General features: G+C 40.8%; 1 protein-coding gene across 2 annotated transcripts in view; it reads left to right on the top strand.

Moving 5' to 3' along the window:
* Positions 1 to 3,240: 3,240 nt before the first annotated feature.
* Positions 3,241 to 17,885, top strand: part of STAT4 (signal transducer and activator of transcription 4) — a 42,261-nt gene continuing 27,616 nt past the window's right edge. For both annotated transcript variants that reach the window (XM_051623932.1, XM_051623934.1), the window contains exons 1-3: positions 3,241 to 3,295; positions 5,568 to 5,696; positions 7,214 to 7,358. In XM_051623932.1, coding sequence (XP_051479892.1) covers positions 5,569 to 5,696; positions 7,214 to 7,358 — 273 coding nt within the window. In that variant the 5' untranslated portion in view covers positions 3,241 to 3,295; position 5,568. The remainder of the gene's footprint in view (positions 3,296 to 5,567; positions 5,697 to 7,213; positions 7,359 to 17,885) is intronic.

Here is a 17,885-nt window from a genome sequence, read left to right on the forward strand (position 1 = left end):
GAGTTCAGATACAAGACATAATGCATGTAGAGCATGTACAAGCTAAATGTCTGCTTTATGTAAAATATAGATGACACATACTCTAATTAAAGGTTAGTCAAGGAGTATGATGACTACAGGCCAAACATAAGAGATTATAATATTGATTACAGGTTGGTTAGACAGATCAAAGTAATAAATTGGCTCAGTGTTCCTAGAGACAACCTTGTGAACTTTTGATGAGAAGATTGCTGTGTCCTGAATTCATTCTCCATCACTTGAGACTTTTATTCCCCTTAAATAGCCCACACAATTTAGACACTTGCTTCTTATTCTTCTGCTTTGACCAGTGCTGAAACACCGGTGAAGTGAAAAGGAATGTTACACAATGAAGATTAACCCTGACCTGCCAAATTCAGAGGCTTGAACCTTTTCTGGCCTGTAACTGTCCATGCTCTCCAGGGCTGCAGCCTGTGCCTTCATTGTACTACTGTGATTCAGTGTAGCTGAAAAAGCCCATTCCCCTTCGTGGGCTGCCTTAGGCTCTTCCCTGCCCTCCACTTCACAAGCATTGTTTCAGCCTGTCCTGCCTTGCCAGTGTGTCTCACTGAACTCTTCCATCAAGTGTGAGCCACAAGTCCTTGCTCCTGAGCTTCTGCTTACAGCCCATGTAGCTGCCTCCTTCACACCCTCCTCATGTGTTAGCTCATCAGTAATCACTGCATGCCTTGAGCCATCTCCTCCAGGATCCACATAGCTCTGCTCCATAGCTTCCTTGAACTGACCTAGATCACCTCTTTCTTCTCATCTCGGTCCTGCTCCAAAGTAGTTTCCCTCACATCTCCAAACATCATCCCATCTTTAATGGTGTGCAAACACACTCCACTGATCCTTCTTCCAAGACCACAGAGCTGAGCCATCCCTCTAGTCTCAGAAGGGAACCTCTAAGCCCTCACCAGCCTGACAGCAAGCTCTGTGGCTCCACATGATCCTCTCTCCCTCCTGTGCTCCTCAAACATCCCTCCCACTCAGGCTGCCTTATCTCTCCACACACACCTCAGGCTTTTCCACATTCAGCCATGCCTCAGCCTCTTCAACCACCCAACTCTAACACCCTAGGACCAAAAGCCTCTTTATTGCCCTCCTCTGAGTAGACTGTACTTTCACAGTCTTCAGCAAGCTTCTGTAAAGCCCCAGAGCTCCCCCTGATTCACTGTAATGTCACAAACAACTACACTCATTTTCCTGCACCCCTGCTATGAAGATCACATCCCCGTTCTTCTGCCTTCACAGCCATGGCTTATATTCAGCATCCTGCCCCCCCAACAGCTGGTTCCACAGCTGCTTTCCATCCCAGCCTTTACTGCCATGAAAGTGGGAGGAGGAAAGAAGAGGGGAATAGGAACCATCTTCCCAGAAACTGATCTCTGAACCTCATATGAAAATGGCTTCTGATTACCCTAAGTTTCAGGAATGACACCTGTCTTTTTTCTCATGGCCTCTTGAAGCAAGCCTGAAAGATATATGCATCAGATAATAGGAAGCATGGTATCATCTTAATAGCAATGACAGCTTCCTTTCTAGCTTAAGCAGAGAAAAAGCAAACAAAAATGGAATTGGAAACATGTTACTGTCTTATTTTATTGGGATGGTATGAACTACCTGTCTCCTTATTATGGGTAACAGTTACGTAAGGATACTAAAAAAAAAGAGTACTTAATCTAAAAAGAAAAATAGTTACCAGTATTTATTTAAAAGGCTAAAGAACAAAGTACAGTGCAACACTTCCCCCTGCTGACAGCACGAAATCAAATTACTAGTCAATGTTCTTTCCTGGGTGTCCTCAAATTACTAATTCAAAGTCCCGATGTGGTACCTGCACAAACTTACTGGTAGACAGTAAACCCTGTGAAAACCAGCTACCACAGAAAATGGTGAAGATTCACCACATGGTACAGGAAAAAAAAAACTGTCCAAACTCCAGTTGATCCCTAAGACTATTTATCACATATACAAAATTAGAGTATGCAGTCTTGTGGAAAGATCATAAAATGTGTGTGAGTGTATGTATTTGAATGAAAGGCCAGGATATCCATCAGCAAAATCAGAAACCAGCTGTATAGCTTCCTATGCACGCCTATGTATCAAAGCTTCTTACCTCATTTTCAATTCTCCCTCTGGTCTATCTGGAAAATATAATTACACATCAACAGGGACAGGCATCTTCCTCTTAACTGCATCTCCAGCACCTGCCTTTTTCTCTTGAACAAGGCTTCATGTCCCTCCCAGTGTCCAGAGAGTGTAAAACCACCTGGTGGGCTCCCTGGCAGGTTCTGTCAGCATGACACTTCCTCCAGGTCTGCACAGCCTGGGACTGGGCTCCCATGACTGGGACTTCTGGTAAGACAAAATATGACAAATAAAACAATAGTCACTCAAAAGGATCTGTTTTATGGCAGATTACAGCTGCTTCACATTACACCAGAGCCACAACGCGCTCAGGGTCCGTGCTGAGGTAAAACGGATTTGAAATGGTCGTAGTAGAGCAAGATAAAATGGCCTCAGGTTGTGCCAGGGGAGGTTTAGGTTGGGCATTAGGAAAAAATTCTTCACGGAATGGGCTGTTAGGCAGGGGGACAGGCTGCCCAGGGCAGTGCTGGAGTCACCGTCCGTCCTGGAGGGATGTAAAAGAGGTGCTGCTGTGGTGCCGCGGGCCTCGTGGCGGCCTTGGCGGCACCGGGCCAGCCGCTGGGCTTGGTCATCTAAAGGTCTTTCCCCACCAAGTCTCCGACTCTCTAAGTCAGCATTTTTCACTCCCTCTGGTTTTGGTAGCATCACACCTGTTTCCAATAACATCTGCAAGAAAAAACCCCACACTTGGAGCACATCTCACGCTGCCATAACCCTGACAGTAAGAACCTTATTTACAGATAGGGCGCTGGACGGCTGTCTCCTCAGGGCAGGGACCCCATCTTCCCTCTCGGAGGGATGCCCCTGCATCCCAGGAAGCCCTCGAAGCCCAGGGACGCGGGGGGCAGCCCGCGGGGGGCAGCCCGCAGCAGGGCCGGGCCGGGCCGGGCCGCCTGACGCACCGGAAGGCGCTGCCGGCAGGCCCGGGGGCGGGCGCCTCATAAAGGCTCCGGCGGCGGGGAAAGGGGCCCGGAGGGAGCCGGGGGAAGGAAGGAAGGAAGGGGCCCGGAGGAAGGAAAGAAGGGGCCCGGAGGGAGCCGGCGGCAGCAGCGGGGCTAGGCCGGAGGCAAGCGGGCCCCGCGCCGGGAGCGGCTCTTCTCTGCCGGGAGGACGGGAGAAAGCTCAGGTAAGGCTCGGTGGGGATGGGAGAGCCAGAGAGAGGGTCACGGGAAAAACCGACAGCTGTTCGGCGAGCGCCTTGGGACCTGGAGGTGCCTCGTCCGGAGAAAAGGAGGCGGAGGGGAGAGCTTTCTGCAGCGCCCTGGAAGGAGGATGGAGCCAGGTGGGGCTGGTCCCTTCTGCCAGGTGACAAGCGATAGAACAAGAGGAAACAGCCCCAGGTTGTGCCAGGGGAGGTTTCAGTTAGGAATTAGTAAAGATTTCTTTCCTGAAAGGGTTCTCGGGCACTGGACCAGGCTGCCCAGGGCAGTGGTGGAGTCCCCATCCCTGGAGGGATTTAAAGACCTGTAGCTGTGGTGCTGAAGGATGTGGTTTGGTGGTGGCCTTGGCAGTGCTGGGTTAACAGCTGGACTCGGTGATCTTACGGGTCTTTTCCAACCAAAATGATTCTCTCTCTGATTCTATAAACGCAGGACATCAAGCAGCTGCACTAGCACTATTGCCATTGACTGTATTATCCTGGCTGTTACATGTCACCTGCTCCTGCCAGCTGCCATCAGGGGCAATCCCAAATAAACCACAGCTCTCCGAGCTTTTTACCTTGTGTGACTCCCTTTGCACTAAGGGAGGACAACTGCCAGGATATGTTGTGCCCAGCACGTTACAAAGCCCATCTACAACCCATACCCACATGCTTTGCAAGCCTTCGTACCTGCACCTTACACAGAAGGCCTAAGGGGCAAGCCTAGACAAAATCTTTCATCCTTTTTAAAATTTCCTTTAGCTAACAATACCAATTTTTCTTACTAATTTTTTAGGGTATTGCAATCACCATAATTCACCAGAAATTGCAATTACAAAGTCCCACTGAAGTGAACAGGCTTATAAATCTGTTTTTATTTTTCCTGAGCATGAGTTACTAACGCATCCTGATTTGGTTCCTTGTATGTATCTCAGGAAATAAAGCCTGTGATTCTTTGTAGCTATCTGAACAGAAACAAACACAGGGAAACACTCCTGTACATTACAACCGTCTCAGCAATTCAAAGCAACACAGTACACTTTCAGGCAATATTTTTTCCTCTGTGAATGGAAGTAATAAAGAGGAGGGAAACATCACAGCACACATTTCCACTGACGTTACACATACTGCACACAGAATCATCCCATCCAGCCTTTATTAAGGAGAAACTAAAATCTGTCACTTTTACTTTCGCATGAGTAAGTACTCAGGACTCTGTTACACCTGGAGCTACTTCATCTTTCCCCCCCCCACCACCTCTTGACTTAAGAAGATGCAAAGTGAAAGACCCAAATGCATTAAAATAATTATGTATTCTCTACTTCAAACTGACATTCTGAAACCATGATTCAGAATCGGAAATAGAAAAGCTGTTTATAAAAAGGTCAACATTCTATAAAAACGTCAGGTTTTATGAACTCTCCTCTTTTTTCAGTAAAAAATTCCATCAAAAATATTCAAGCAGATGTAATACATTGACCTACTGCAGCACAATCTTTAATCCATGACTGGATTTTGTGTAGTTTGTTAACGTGTTAGGATGTTCGTTAACATCCTAACAAAAGGGAAGATGACCTGTGGTGTAGGATCACAGCCTGTCATTGGGTGACGCTACTCTTGCTCATCTTACAGTTTTCATATGACTTTACACTTTCAAATTTTTTTTCTTTCTCTAATGTCAAACCTCAGAATTATGTGGCAATTAAGAATGAGAAAGGTGTACTAGATAAACAATTTAGATTGTAAATCAAACAGTACTTTCCAAACAGAAGATGAGGGGCTCTATGAACAGCACAGCAACATACAACCATCATGGCTTTAGGAAAAAATTGAGTGGTATGAAATCACTAAGAAGAGTGCAAATTAATTGCTTTCTACTACTCTTTCATAAGAGTAGTTTCATCCGGATTTGAAGAGTACAAAGCTACTTGTCTTGAAAAAGATACTGTGTAAATCTCTCTGCTTTATAAGCACCACAAAGTACCCTAAAACATTTGCATTAAGGAAGGAAATTGACAGAGGTGCCCATTCAAGAGTGAGAGCTAGAATTTCTGTCAATGAGAACTTCCTCCCTGTTCTCCCTCTTCCCTTAAACTGACTACCTTTAGCCAAGTACCATCCATTTTGGAAGACAGAATAAACAAGAACATTAAGTATATAATAAAAACTACAATTAAAATAAGTAATTTATGCACTCTGGTTTATTAATTCATATTCCTCTTTCAATGGCAAACATGCTTAATCTTTTCTTTTGCAGTATGTCCCAATGGAGTCAAGTTCAACAACTGGAAATAAAGTTTTTGGAGCAGGTAGATCAGTTCTATGATGATAACTTTCCCATGGAAATCCGGCATCTTCTAGCACAATGGATAGAAGGCCAAGACTGGTAGGATTACATTTATCCCTTCCTTATTATTTCAGTCATGAACAATTTTTTACCTATCTGGCTGATTTTAGGGTGCTCATTTGTGAACTATGCAGGCACCTGCACTCCAAGAACAGTATTTCACTATTTATGGATTTAGTCTGTTGAACTGTCAAACTCTACATTTAAGGAATGCCTGGAGACAAGGTGTCATTTGAACTTATTCCTAACCAAAATTATATTTAAAATGTCTAGAAAATTAATGGTATTACAGGTTTTTCATAGAAAAAATAAATACAAGTTAGTTTTCAAGGGAAATGTTAGACATTTACTTCTTGCAGCATAAAATTATTCATTTGTCCAAAACTGCACTTAAAGTTGGCTATATAATTTTGGGAAACAAGGCACCTATTTGCAGGAGTTGTTGTCTGGAATGTGAACTTATGCACAAATTTGGATCAAATTCACAGGAATTAAATGCCATGAAAGTTTAAATTATTTGTATCAGAAAGGGACATCTCAATTTTTCAAGCTAAATCCACAAGATTATTGAAACAAACAAACAAACAAACAAAAACCGAAAAAACAAAACCACAACCACACAACTGCTAAGGAATATATTCTTTCCTTACAGTTTATAACCCAGTATTTTATGGGGCTATGGGAACATGGGAAACATTAAAATCTCCTTTTTGCAAGAATTTCCAGGCATATATCAGACAGGCACCTGCCATTTGGAGTGCAAGGAGAGAGAATGTCTCAAGGACAAGGATGCCATGCAATCCAAAGTCTATCTTCCTCTATTTTGCTCACTAATGTTATTGCCCTTCATGTGTCAAGCTGCTCCATAAACAGCAGAACCTGTAAAGCCTGTTTCTGTGTCTGTTTGTGTCCGTTGTCCCCTACATACCCTTCACCAGTAGCTTCAGAGTCTTCCTGTATCCCCAAATAGTTTGGCTAGGCAAAGGCTCATCTGGTGCCTGGTGTGAAGATATATATCTGCTGACTGGCCATCTGGCTGTTGCCCCCTGGAGCAAGTTATTACTGCCATTTTCCTCAGTGAAGGCACTAATTTGGATCCCTCTCCTCTACCAACCTGCCACTTTTCTTATGAAGTTTGTAAGAACATGCTATATTTTGGATTTTGAGCCCAGTGTCAACTTTGGCTGAAACTGGGCAGCAAATTCAGAAATTATATCTGTGTGACTGACAGAGTGAGAGGGACAGTCAGCATCAGCCCTGTTTCCTCTGCAAAGTGAGCTAAAAATATAAGTATTGACTAGACCAGAGAATAGAAAACCCTGATTGCCTCTCCTCTGCCTGACTCCATTGCCCACCCTGACTTTATAGTCTATATGAATATAGATAAAAAGATAATTAAATCGATTATTCACAAATTAACTATATGCAAGTCACCATATTTTAAAAGCCTTTTTTTTTGCTGCCTAGATTTCTGAATGGATAATTGTCTGCACAGATATATTGACACTTCTTATGACATTTTAAACAGGCATGCTTCTCATCCATTGATTTTTCAGGGAGGCTGCATCTAACAATGAAGCAATGGCAATGATCCTTTTACAGAATTTGATAATACAAGTGGATGAACAGCTGGACCGGGTTTCACAGGAGAAGAATCTTCTCTTGATTCACAACCTGAAAAGAATCAGGAAGCTACTGCAGGTGGGTCATTACTTCAGATGACTAATTGCATACTCTTACTGGTTTCTAAAGGTAGTGCCCAACCCCCGTTGAACACAGTTTGTTCCTGTGAGCAGCTCAGAGCTGTCTGGATCACTGTAGACTCCAAGCAGCTCTGGGAAAACCAAGCCTTCATCAACATAATTCAGAATAATAATTCCACTGTTTCTTATATTGTGGAACAATAATTCACATTTTAGTGCACACTGCTCAGATACAAGTGCTGCGGCTTCTTAGCTCTGTATCTGTTTCACTGAGCTCTTAAAAATAGGACTGTGTAGTACTTATAGATGTTCATGTTTATTACATATGTAAATACTGTCTTTCAGACGCATGCAGATATTTAACTATGGAATGAAAGTGCATACCTGGGGCTTAAAGCAGGACCCTGAAAAAAAACACTCTTTAAATCATTAGCATGTTTGCTATTTTATGCTTAGCTGGGATTATTTGTTATGAATGGCTTAAAGGATTTTCCGTTAGGTTTCTGCAAAATTATGTTTATTTTGACTAGCTGAATGTTTCTCTAATGATTGTTTATCTAAGGCAAGGATACTCACTGAGTTCCACTTCATTAGTCACCTACTTCCTGACATCTATCTTCTGCACCAAACAGAAAGGCATCTGAATTTAATGAAAGTTTGGGGTTTTTTTCTATTCTTTGATGATGTTTTACATCAGTACTTAAATGACAATTTTATTGCTTGCAAAACATTTTCTTTATTGGATACACATACACCCCCCGATATGGAAAATCTGAGCATGACCTTGCCAATTATTTTGTTCTTTTTATGGCTCTCTTTCTATTCTTTATCCCTAGTGGTGGATGCTTAAAAATGTGACAATATTTCCACCTCTACCTTTTTTTCTTACAGTGTTATGCAAACAGTCTCAGCCAGCTTAAAATTAAATTGCATTTTGTTTATTTTCTACTGTGTGTAGCAGAACTATCCATAATTTCAGAACTGCTCAAACATCAGATTTACCTAACTGTATTTGGAACTAACTGCAGAAAGGTTAATCCTGTTATTTCTGTCATGGTCTCGGTACACTTTACCACAGAAGGGCTGAGACAGAGCTTTATCACCTTAGTAAAGGTATTCTCCCACAGTAGCATACACATGGAAAGAGCATTTCAGAGCACTGAAACAAGCAGTTGAATTCATGTATTCCTGGCTTAAAACATGGTGCATTTATGACTACACCATCACAATGTGCACATGCAGCAGGACTGGTATATGTATTTACATACAAGCTCTACAAAATTAATGTCCCTTACTGTTACTTCTTCTCTTCACACTGTTCATTTTATTCTAAAATTTCTACCAAAACTTGAAGTGGCAGGTCTGCATGCTCTGTGAAATTTGGCACACCAAGACAAGTAATCAAGCTTTGGACACACACAGTTGAGTTTTCACAGAATCATTCTGGTTGGAAAATACCTTTAAGATCATCAAGTCTAACCATAACCTAATTCTACCAACCGTTAACCTAACTCTACCACGTTCAGTAAAACCATGTTCCTAAGCACCACATGTATATGGCTTTTAAACACCTCCAGGGATGGAGATTCAGTCACCTCCCCAAATCCTAGGGATTGTATTTACAATCCCAGTCTGTGTAAAATTCCTTTTCCACTTTGTGGCTTCCAATCCATAGCTAAAGAGGGTTGTTTTGCCAGATGCTTTGTGTTGTTTTTTACATTTAGATTAAGTTTTTCTTTTGTTTGAATTTGTTTTGTTTACACTCCTTAGTGTAATGACAGAGGGGAGAATTGTTTGTCTGTCTGCCAGGTCAAAAGAGTCAAACAAGACCTCATTTGCAACAGAACTTGGTTTGTTGGGGTTTTTTTTGCAACTAGGTATCTGTGTGCATTCAAATACTGTACAGGCATGAATCATTTGGGTATGACACTGGCTATGAAGAAAATGGCCAGAAAGAAAAACGTTTCCTTTAAGTCCTGGTGTGTTCTGGAAGAGCACAAGAGCAAAGGAGGCTTATTCCAGAGAAGCAGGAGAAGGGGAGTTTTTAACAATTTCTGATTAAGTGATTTCTTGGGTGCAAGGATCTGAGTCATGATTCAAGTACAAGCCAAAACACTCAGGCCTACTCATCACAGCTGTACAGAGAGCTGAACAGTTACAATACTCTAGTTACAGCAGCAGCACCAGAACCTGGCTGGTCTTTTCCTTCTCTAGATAAAGCAACAGTAAAGGACCATGTGGAGCAGCCTAACCCATCATTTCACTTGATTGCTGGCTCTGAAAAGCAATGCCACACAAGTCACAACATGCACTAACTTGTTTTCTTTATTGCCCTGTAGCACTCAGGCCCTGACTTAGCAAGCTTTCCCAAGCAGCAAGGTCCCTCTGCTCCCTGGGGTTGCAAAGGTCTGAAGGTTTGCAGTCTAAAGCGTTATGAACTTCTTGAGAGGATGTGTGTGATGCTGGAATTATACCACTTATTAAGAAGGATCTCAGTCTTGAGATTTGCAGTAGAATGGTACCAGCTGAGCAAAAAAAAAAAAAAAAGTAACAGCTCTCTCCAACACTAATAATGCTGGCCTTTCACCATTACATGAAGACAGCAGATAACCTGTATTTAGATAAAAAAAAGCTACTCCATGAGTTTCAAAATACACATTACAAAAACCACCAGATACTGAATATCACTTTCACTATTAGAGCTTTTCCTGATTTCTTATGACCTTTAGCACTATCATCCACAGTCTATTCTGATTTCCAAAATAGTTTCTACAGACAGGAGTAGGACTGGACTCTTGCAATGGGCTGTTTTTTTTTTTAGGGGTTGTTTTTTATAAGGCAAATAACTGAAACTATGTCTTAAACTATGTCTTAAAACTAAGTCTTAAGAAGTCTGTGACAGAGGTATTTTGGATTTCTGTATAAAATACTATGTTACAACTTACAATTTTTAGAACATAAATGCATTTATAGGCTGCATGCTCTATAGAGCTGCATAGGCATTCTCCTAAGTTCAACTATTAAAATTATTTCTGTATTGGGTAGGTAAGCACATCAGGAAAAAAGTGCTATGGTAGTTGTAACCCACTGTCATCCTATCCTTGCTATTAACTGTCAACTATTATTAATGGCCTATGAGCTGTACATGACATAGTGTGGACAGTATGGGCTGTAATGTCCTAAATTTGAATAGGCAAATTCTGTATTTTTTTTTAATGCATTACTGATTGTATTTTATTGCTGAAAACGTGAGAAGTTTGGAACTGGGCATTTGTCCCCCCACCTACAGCTGGATGTGCTTGCAGATATCTGATCCTTGCACTATGAGCTAGTTTGTGACAGACGTATCTGGGACAACACCAGAAAAAGGTGACTGACATATAATCCCAACATACCACCTAGAGGAAAGGGAGACTGGGAGGGTAAACTGTAAAAAGTAGCAAGATTTTTCACTGACTTTGAAGGAGGAAAGACTGGGCTCCTAAAATACGAGAGGAAGCTGCAGTTTTATTTCTGGTGACTCTGCGAACGGCGTCGGTTTGATTTTCTCTGAAGGTTAGTTACCATGAGCCCACCTTTATCTCTGCTGTGCTCTCTAACACAAGCACTTCTTTGAAATTTCACAGTTCACTCCTCTTCCTTCCCCTCTATACCACACACACAGACATACCTGTGCAGCATGCATGCACACACACGGCTGTTCAACCTCAGTACGTTATCTGAGCGCAGTGTTTGTTCATTATTTTGAGCCAAGTTGTGTTACAATATTAATACTTGTCATACAAGATAATAGTAGAAACCAGCATTTCTCATTTCAGAACACACACAAGTCATTCAAAAGCAATCTGTAATATTTGACAAAAGGCAAAATAATAGACTCAAATTTAATTAGAAATACAACTAGATCATTAATGAAGAACAGCCTTAGAAGAGGAAGCAATGCACACTTTGCAAATGGCTCATAAAGCTGTTTGCTTTACAACAAAGGACTTGTTAGGATCAAGATTCCTGGTGCTATTTAGAGATAATTACGCCGCCACCACCACATCCAAGCACAGCCCATCTGAAAGACCTCCCTGGGATTCACTTTTTGTTATAAAATGGAGAAAATGTTCTATTCTGAGTTTCACCTGAAACATCTTTATGTAAACATATTATTTGCTCCTTGAATATAACAATAGTGAGAGAAGTAAGAACTTGCCTGCCTCATGCTTACAATATAAAGCTTTGGGCAATCATTATGAAGGGCAAAGAGTAGAAGTCTTGGCAGGAAGACAGGTCTGCCTGGCACCTTTGCTTTTAGGCCACAGGGACCATCCCTGTTCTCTCACCATTAGAGAGAGAACTAAGGAACGTGACATTTCTGCTCAGACTGCAGACATTTCCAAAATTATCTTGAGGCAAAACGAAACATTGACTAGGAAACCTGCAATTTGACAAAGTGCTGAGAAACTTTGCTAAGCAGCTGAGGTTACTGCCAGCTCTCAGTAATTTGCTTCGGTATCTATGCCTTGCTTTCATGGAAACATCCTTTCTTGACACTAATCTGGTGTAAATGCACATGTTATATTAAAACCAGAGTCAACATCTTAGGTTAAAATCCTTTATGTTTAATTCTTACATTATTACTACTTCTCTAGTCAGTAAATCGGCTTCATTTTTATGGCAGAGCAGCCTTTTGCTGCTGTGCTTTTCGGTGAGAGACAGTACAGCACAGTCGCCTGAGGAGGTTAAATTCTCTGTCCACCTTCCTACAGAACTCCAGCTCCCCCCAGCCGTGGTTCTGGAAAGGGATGAAGAGAGAAAGTTTTTGGAGAGGCAGTGGGGGAAAAGAAGGAGGGCGACTATGAGGTTTTTTCTGCTGCTTAAAGCCTAGATGGAGAAAAGCCAAGCAGATTAGTCACAAGGAGATGGTTGGTGCTGTTGCCATGACAACAAAATGTTAATGGCAGATGATAAGCTCAGATGAGCTGCCCAGCACTTCTAGGAACCAAATTGCAGATACAACGGTCTATGTGACCTTAACCCATGAACAATTACATCTTAGTTTTCAGAAGGAATGTTTTTAACTGTCTCTGATGTAAGCTCCTGTTCTTTAGGACATGATTGGAAAACAAAAAATCCCAACACAAAGACAACTGGTGAAATACAAAGACACTCCTGTAAGACAAACACTGACCAGGTTACTAACTCAAATGCCAAAATCTTTGGTTAGGGGAGAGAAGCCAGGCTGCAGTGCACCAGGGGAGCAGCCAAGACAGGGGAGGCTCAGAGTACCCTGGGAATCAGAGATGGCCACCATACCCCAGTCCCACCACTCTGTTTGGGAATGGTGCTGGCAGGCACTTGCCTCTGGGTCTCTGAGTAATCCAGTCATGCTCATCTCAGGGATGTTCTTGCCCTCCTCCCCACTCCAAGCTGGAGCATTCAGCAGGTACCTACTAGGTGAGGTGCAGCTCCATGGGACGCAGCCCAGCCCACACGTGGGCTCAGCTGAGGTCCCAGGAACTGTGCTGCATGCTGCAATGGGTGCATGACAACTGCATCAGGAAAAAGCAGAAATTCCCAGCATCGTCCTACTCATAACTGTATCTCTTATTTATGCTCTAGTCTCAAGATAACTTTTGAAAACAATCCCTTCTCATTAATGGCAAGGTGCATCCGTGTCACTGCGCTGCTTACGGTATTCGGGGGAAAATCTGATTACATACATCTTCCATTATAAAAGTGAAATAACAGATTTCAGGAATAAGGAGGAGGGCTGCTTTGCTCATTTACCATTGAAGCCTGAGTTAATGAGTATTCTGTGTGCTCTGGGGAACAATTTGCTGTAAATTATGTATATTTATGGTATTCATTTAATAGAGCAGATCCTCAGGTAGTAGTGAACTTTACCCACTCACTGGCCCTGCTAGAGCCTAAGATGAAGGGAGGGCAATGGGGATTCTGCCTGAATGAGCAGGTCTGCCTGCACATTAGCACATAGGGGTGTGCTTAAAACGGGAGAGAGGGGTCAGACAGAATCACCAGATTTGCTGATTCACATCAACCAGTTATAACTAAATGAGCTTTTGGAAGCACTATAGTTATACTATGGAGCTAGGAAAGAATACATTTCTTTCTCTACACAGCCCTGCTTTTTTATGGGAAGATCTGGAATAGCATCCAAAAGTATCTTTTGTCATCTTAATCAACATGTATTTACATTATGGCACTTCTTTCCATATAAAACTCACCCTGTTTCTAAGTAGTACCAACAAATAGCAACTTACTTTACACCATGCTACTTAAAACAGTAGCAGAGTAGGGTGTTCCTGATTCTGTTTCAGGTTCTTGGCTGTACTGCCCAGCTTCTTTCCTTCTGTAATAGAACTGAAGGTCTTTGCGCTTTTCCAGATTGAACTAAAATGAACATATAAGGTTTTTTTAGTTCAGGTCACTGTTTACACAAGCAAAGGTACATGCATGAGGGGATCCCAAGGTCACAGAATCAGGCTGGTTGGAAGAGACTTTTAACATCGAGTCCAGCCATTAACCTAGGTCTGTGGAGTCCTGTGCTACACCATGTCCCTAAACATCTACATGTCTTCTAAATACCTCCTGATCATTTATTTCAGTACATCAAAGAAAACAGACAAAATAGCAATAGGTCTGAAATAGGACATTCCAGTTGGTACTTAACAAACAACTCTAATAAACACTGTGCTGAGAAGCAGTTGCAAAACTGGAAACCTAGCCATTATTTAAGTTGCAGTTTCCTGTCAAAGCTTAACAACAGGGTGAGAATGGAACAAAACAGAGAAAGTTTCTAATACACCACAGAAGATCCATTTCAAAATGTTATTTACATATATTTAGTGCTTACATAACCTGCCAGATCAACAATGAAACAAACTGTTGCAGGAAATGTGTTTTGAACCAGTGTGTTCTGCAGTCCAATACAATTCAGGTTGATTTTTCATATTAGCATCTTGCCCCAGTGAGTTTTCCAGTTCAACATCAAAGCTGTTGACAAAAAATGTTGGTGTACAAATGGGAAACCTTGCACAGTGATCACTGGCTGGCGACTGCACATCACCTTGTAAAGATTTTTTTAAATGATTGAACAAAAATGAGGTTGTTTATTAGAAGAAAAATAGTTTTTAGTTCCTACTAATTTATTTAAAGAATGCAACTTTAGAAGTTTATAAATGTCTTTGTAGAATGAGTAACAGCTAACTTGCAAACAGAAGTAAAAATACACGCAAACAAACTGAACAACCTCTTGTGACCTTCGTTCATTCAGGAGTATTAAGGGCCTAGTTGCAAACATCTTCCCAAGAGATTAGTTAATGGTACTCAGGTCTTTTTGTCCAGAAGATGGAGGGGAGATGCTGTGTCACCCTTTTTCATAGGAAACACTGTACTTTTGTTAATTCTGAATAAATCTCATTTAAATAAGGAGAATCACTACATTATTCACCCCCCCACATCTCACAGATGAGATCTACAGACATATTTTCTGTAACTGTGTATCACCCTATCTGCTTAGGAACCTGCTGCTTCTATAGAATGTTCCTTGATTGGTTTTATTGTCTTCTGGGAGGCAGTACAACAGTGGAATCTCGGGGCAAACTATGGGATGGAGAAAAATACCTGTCTTCACAGCTCATTTACTGTGCTTCTACAGCTTTGCCTATTGCAATTTGGTTGCACATGCCCTAAAAGGATGTACTATTCTTTGGAAGTTACACATTGTAAAATACCAGAAAAGCAGAACTACGCCACTACAGACCTGTGTGTTAGGACTTCCCCACACATCATAGAAGTCATCTAAAACAATGAGGTTGCCTTGAAATTCTCATGTATTTTGAGAGGGGGAAGGGGAAATCTAAAAATAAAAGTCTAACAAGAGCAGTCTAAATAGATAGTGTCACAAGGACTTCCTCCTAAAGACCTAGATAATACAGAGCCATCGTTCTAGTAGAAAACATTTTTCAGCATGAATATTGCCTCTTTGAATACAGGCTTCCAAAAAAAGTTCCAAATACGCTTTACCTATACCAAGGTAACACAAGGACTGACACCTTCTGTGTATCCTAGCACTGTCTTCATTAGACTTTCTGCCCAGATGCATAAACAAAAGGAGGAAACAAATCAAGACAAAAATCTTGTTTGCCATATTTGAAGGTGAAAATGGGAAATAAGTGTGTATGGTTATGCCTTCCCACCCACACATTTCTTTGAGATACACAACTATATTAAAGTTGTTTTTCTTTCAAAAATAAAATGACAGACAAGAGGGTTTTTTCTCCCTATTTTTTAATTCCATGAAAGATAGAATATCTGTTTATCTAAAAAGATGCAGAATATCCGACTGCATCAATAAGTGTATCACAAGTGAGCAACAGGGAAGGAAACGTATTTTTGCTTGACTCCGTAAATGTGTTTCCTATCTCTGTGTCCCACCTCCCTTCCATCAACTTATTTAATTATACATTCAACTCCAACAAATACATCAACAGTCATACTAGTTAACTGTTGCATGCCTCCAGTAAAGCTCCTAGTCTATATAATTAAAAGGTTCAAGCAGGTTTAGTTTGTAGGTTGGTTTTTTTTTTTAGCACAGCCAAGAAAAAATACAGCTGATGTTTTTGATTGTTAAACACAGCCACACACACAAAAAAAAAAGTGGGAGGAGAAAACCAACCCAATTTTGAAGCACTTTTTCAGATTTAGAAAGCACTAAAACCTACTCAAGTCCTTTTAAGGTCACCTTGAAAAACCAGGAGATAACCAGGTGAAACCCTGGCTGACTTTCTAAAGGTTGCAGGGCACATTCTTCTACATTATAGAGACCAACAATCACTAATCCCTAATCCTCTACTTTAATCACTGAAAACAGAGTCAAGATATATGCACTACTTGGTGCATATATAGCATTCACTCCTAGGTCTACACACTATAGAGGGACCTTTGACACATGAATAGAAAGCTGGCCAGCATTGCTGTGGTTGGAGTTTCTATTACTTTGTGATGGAGCTGCCCACAGGAAAATAAGCTAAATTTTGGAAAATTTAAAAAAAAAAAAAAAAAAAGGAAGAAGAGAAGAGCAAGAGAATGAATTTCTGCTCTAGATTTCTTAGTCCATCTCAGGAAAAGCAGTACATTTCAGGCACTAAAACAGACAGCTCTTTGGTATTCTTTTTAAAAGCTCATTTATTTTAACAAGTCATAAGTGTTTTAAACAGCATTAAATCTTGTATTTCTCCAGCCATTGTTTCATGCATATTAACATATCCCAAATAGTTCAAGCTGTTTTAAAATTTGGCTAAGGAGTCTAAACTCTGCATACTATCATGTATGAATTGTGTAATGCAGAAATGCCTCTGTTTTAGTTCCTGATCTATTAAGATGCTATCACAGCCAATGTCTCTGAAGCAGAAAGAGCTCATGCTGGGTGCTGGTAGGAAGGTTTTTCTACTGAGGAAACATCAGCATTCAGAGAAAATTTTCATCTTTTCAGAACAAAAGCTTAATTTCCCTCATTTGGTTATGCTAGCAGTTGTTGAGAAGACACCAGTCCAAATAAAATCACTTGTTGTATGTTATAAATCATGATATGGAAGACCTCATCAAAACAGAAGAGAGGAGAAAGAAAATCTCTAAGAACAGAATTACAGAAATATTAGTAGATAAGACTAATGTTTCCATTTGAAACTTCTGATTAAAAAACAATCCTCAGTTTCTCTTTGCTGGAATTTATTAAAAGACAATTATAAGTTTTCTTTATAAACATCTAAACTTAATAATACAATTTTGCATAACTACAGAATCCACACCCTTCCTCCTTTCCTGGCTGCCAGTGCTCACATCACAGTGAGCTAGATTTCCCCATTCTCAAGCTTGTTTTTGGTTAAATTTCCTTTATTTTCCAATCTATACTACTATTTAAATGATAGGAAATATTTTTATATCAATCAACCAGAATCTAAGGTCATCTTAAGCAAATTCTGCCCTCAACAAAAGACCAAATGGAAGTGCAGAACAGCAAATGTTGGCAGTAGACAGATAATAAGGGAATGCTGAATCGTGTGAAGTTGAACAAGCATCAGACAAGCAGAAGTACAGGAATCAGTACAGATGCAGCTTATTACTAGAGCTTTAGGAGAGAGAGACAGAGAGATGAATTTCCACTTCATTTCATGATTCAAATGTTTTTTTCTTCATGAAAAAAAAAAGAAAAAGAAAGAAAGAAAAGTTTTGAAAAGGTTTGCATATTAATAGTATCTGGAAATGCTAGGAAAGTCCCTAATACCTGGCATTTTTTGTGGGGGATTTTAAAACATCCCACTGGCAGAAGACTTTTGAAGTGCTTCTTCTACATGAATGCATTTTCCAGCTCCAAGAGAGGATTTTTATTTCTTCTTGACTTTGCCAAATTACCCCTTTCTTTCACAGGGCAACCATCAGCCTTTAGAGTGCTTGAATTCTATTGGGTAATGGTAAAACAGGACTAAAAACTCCTCAGGGTTTGTAGCTTCAG

This window comes from Apus apus, chromosome 6 (genome assembly GCF_020740795.1).
Source record: "Apus apus isolate bApuApu2 chromosome 6, bApuApu2.pri.cur, whole genome shotgun sequence".
NCBI lineage: Eukaryota > Metazoa > Chordata > Aves > Apodiformes > Apodidae > Apus > Apus apus.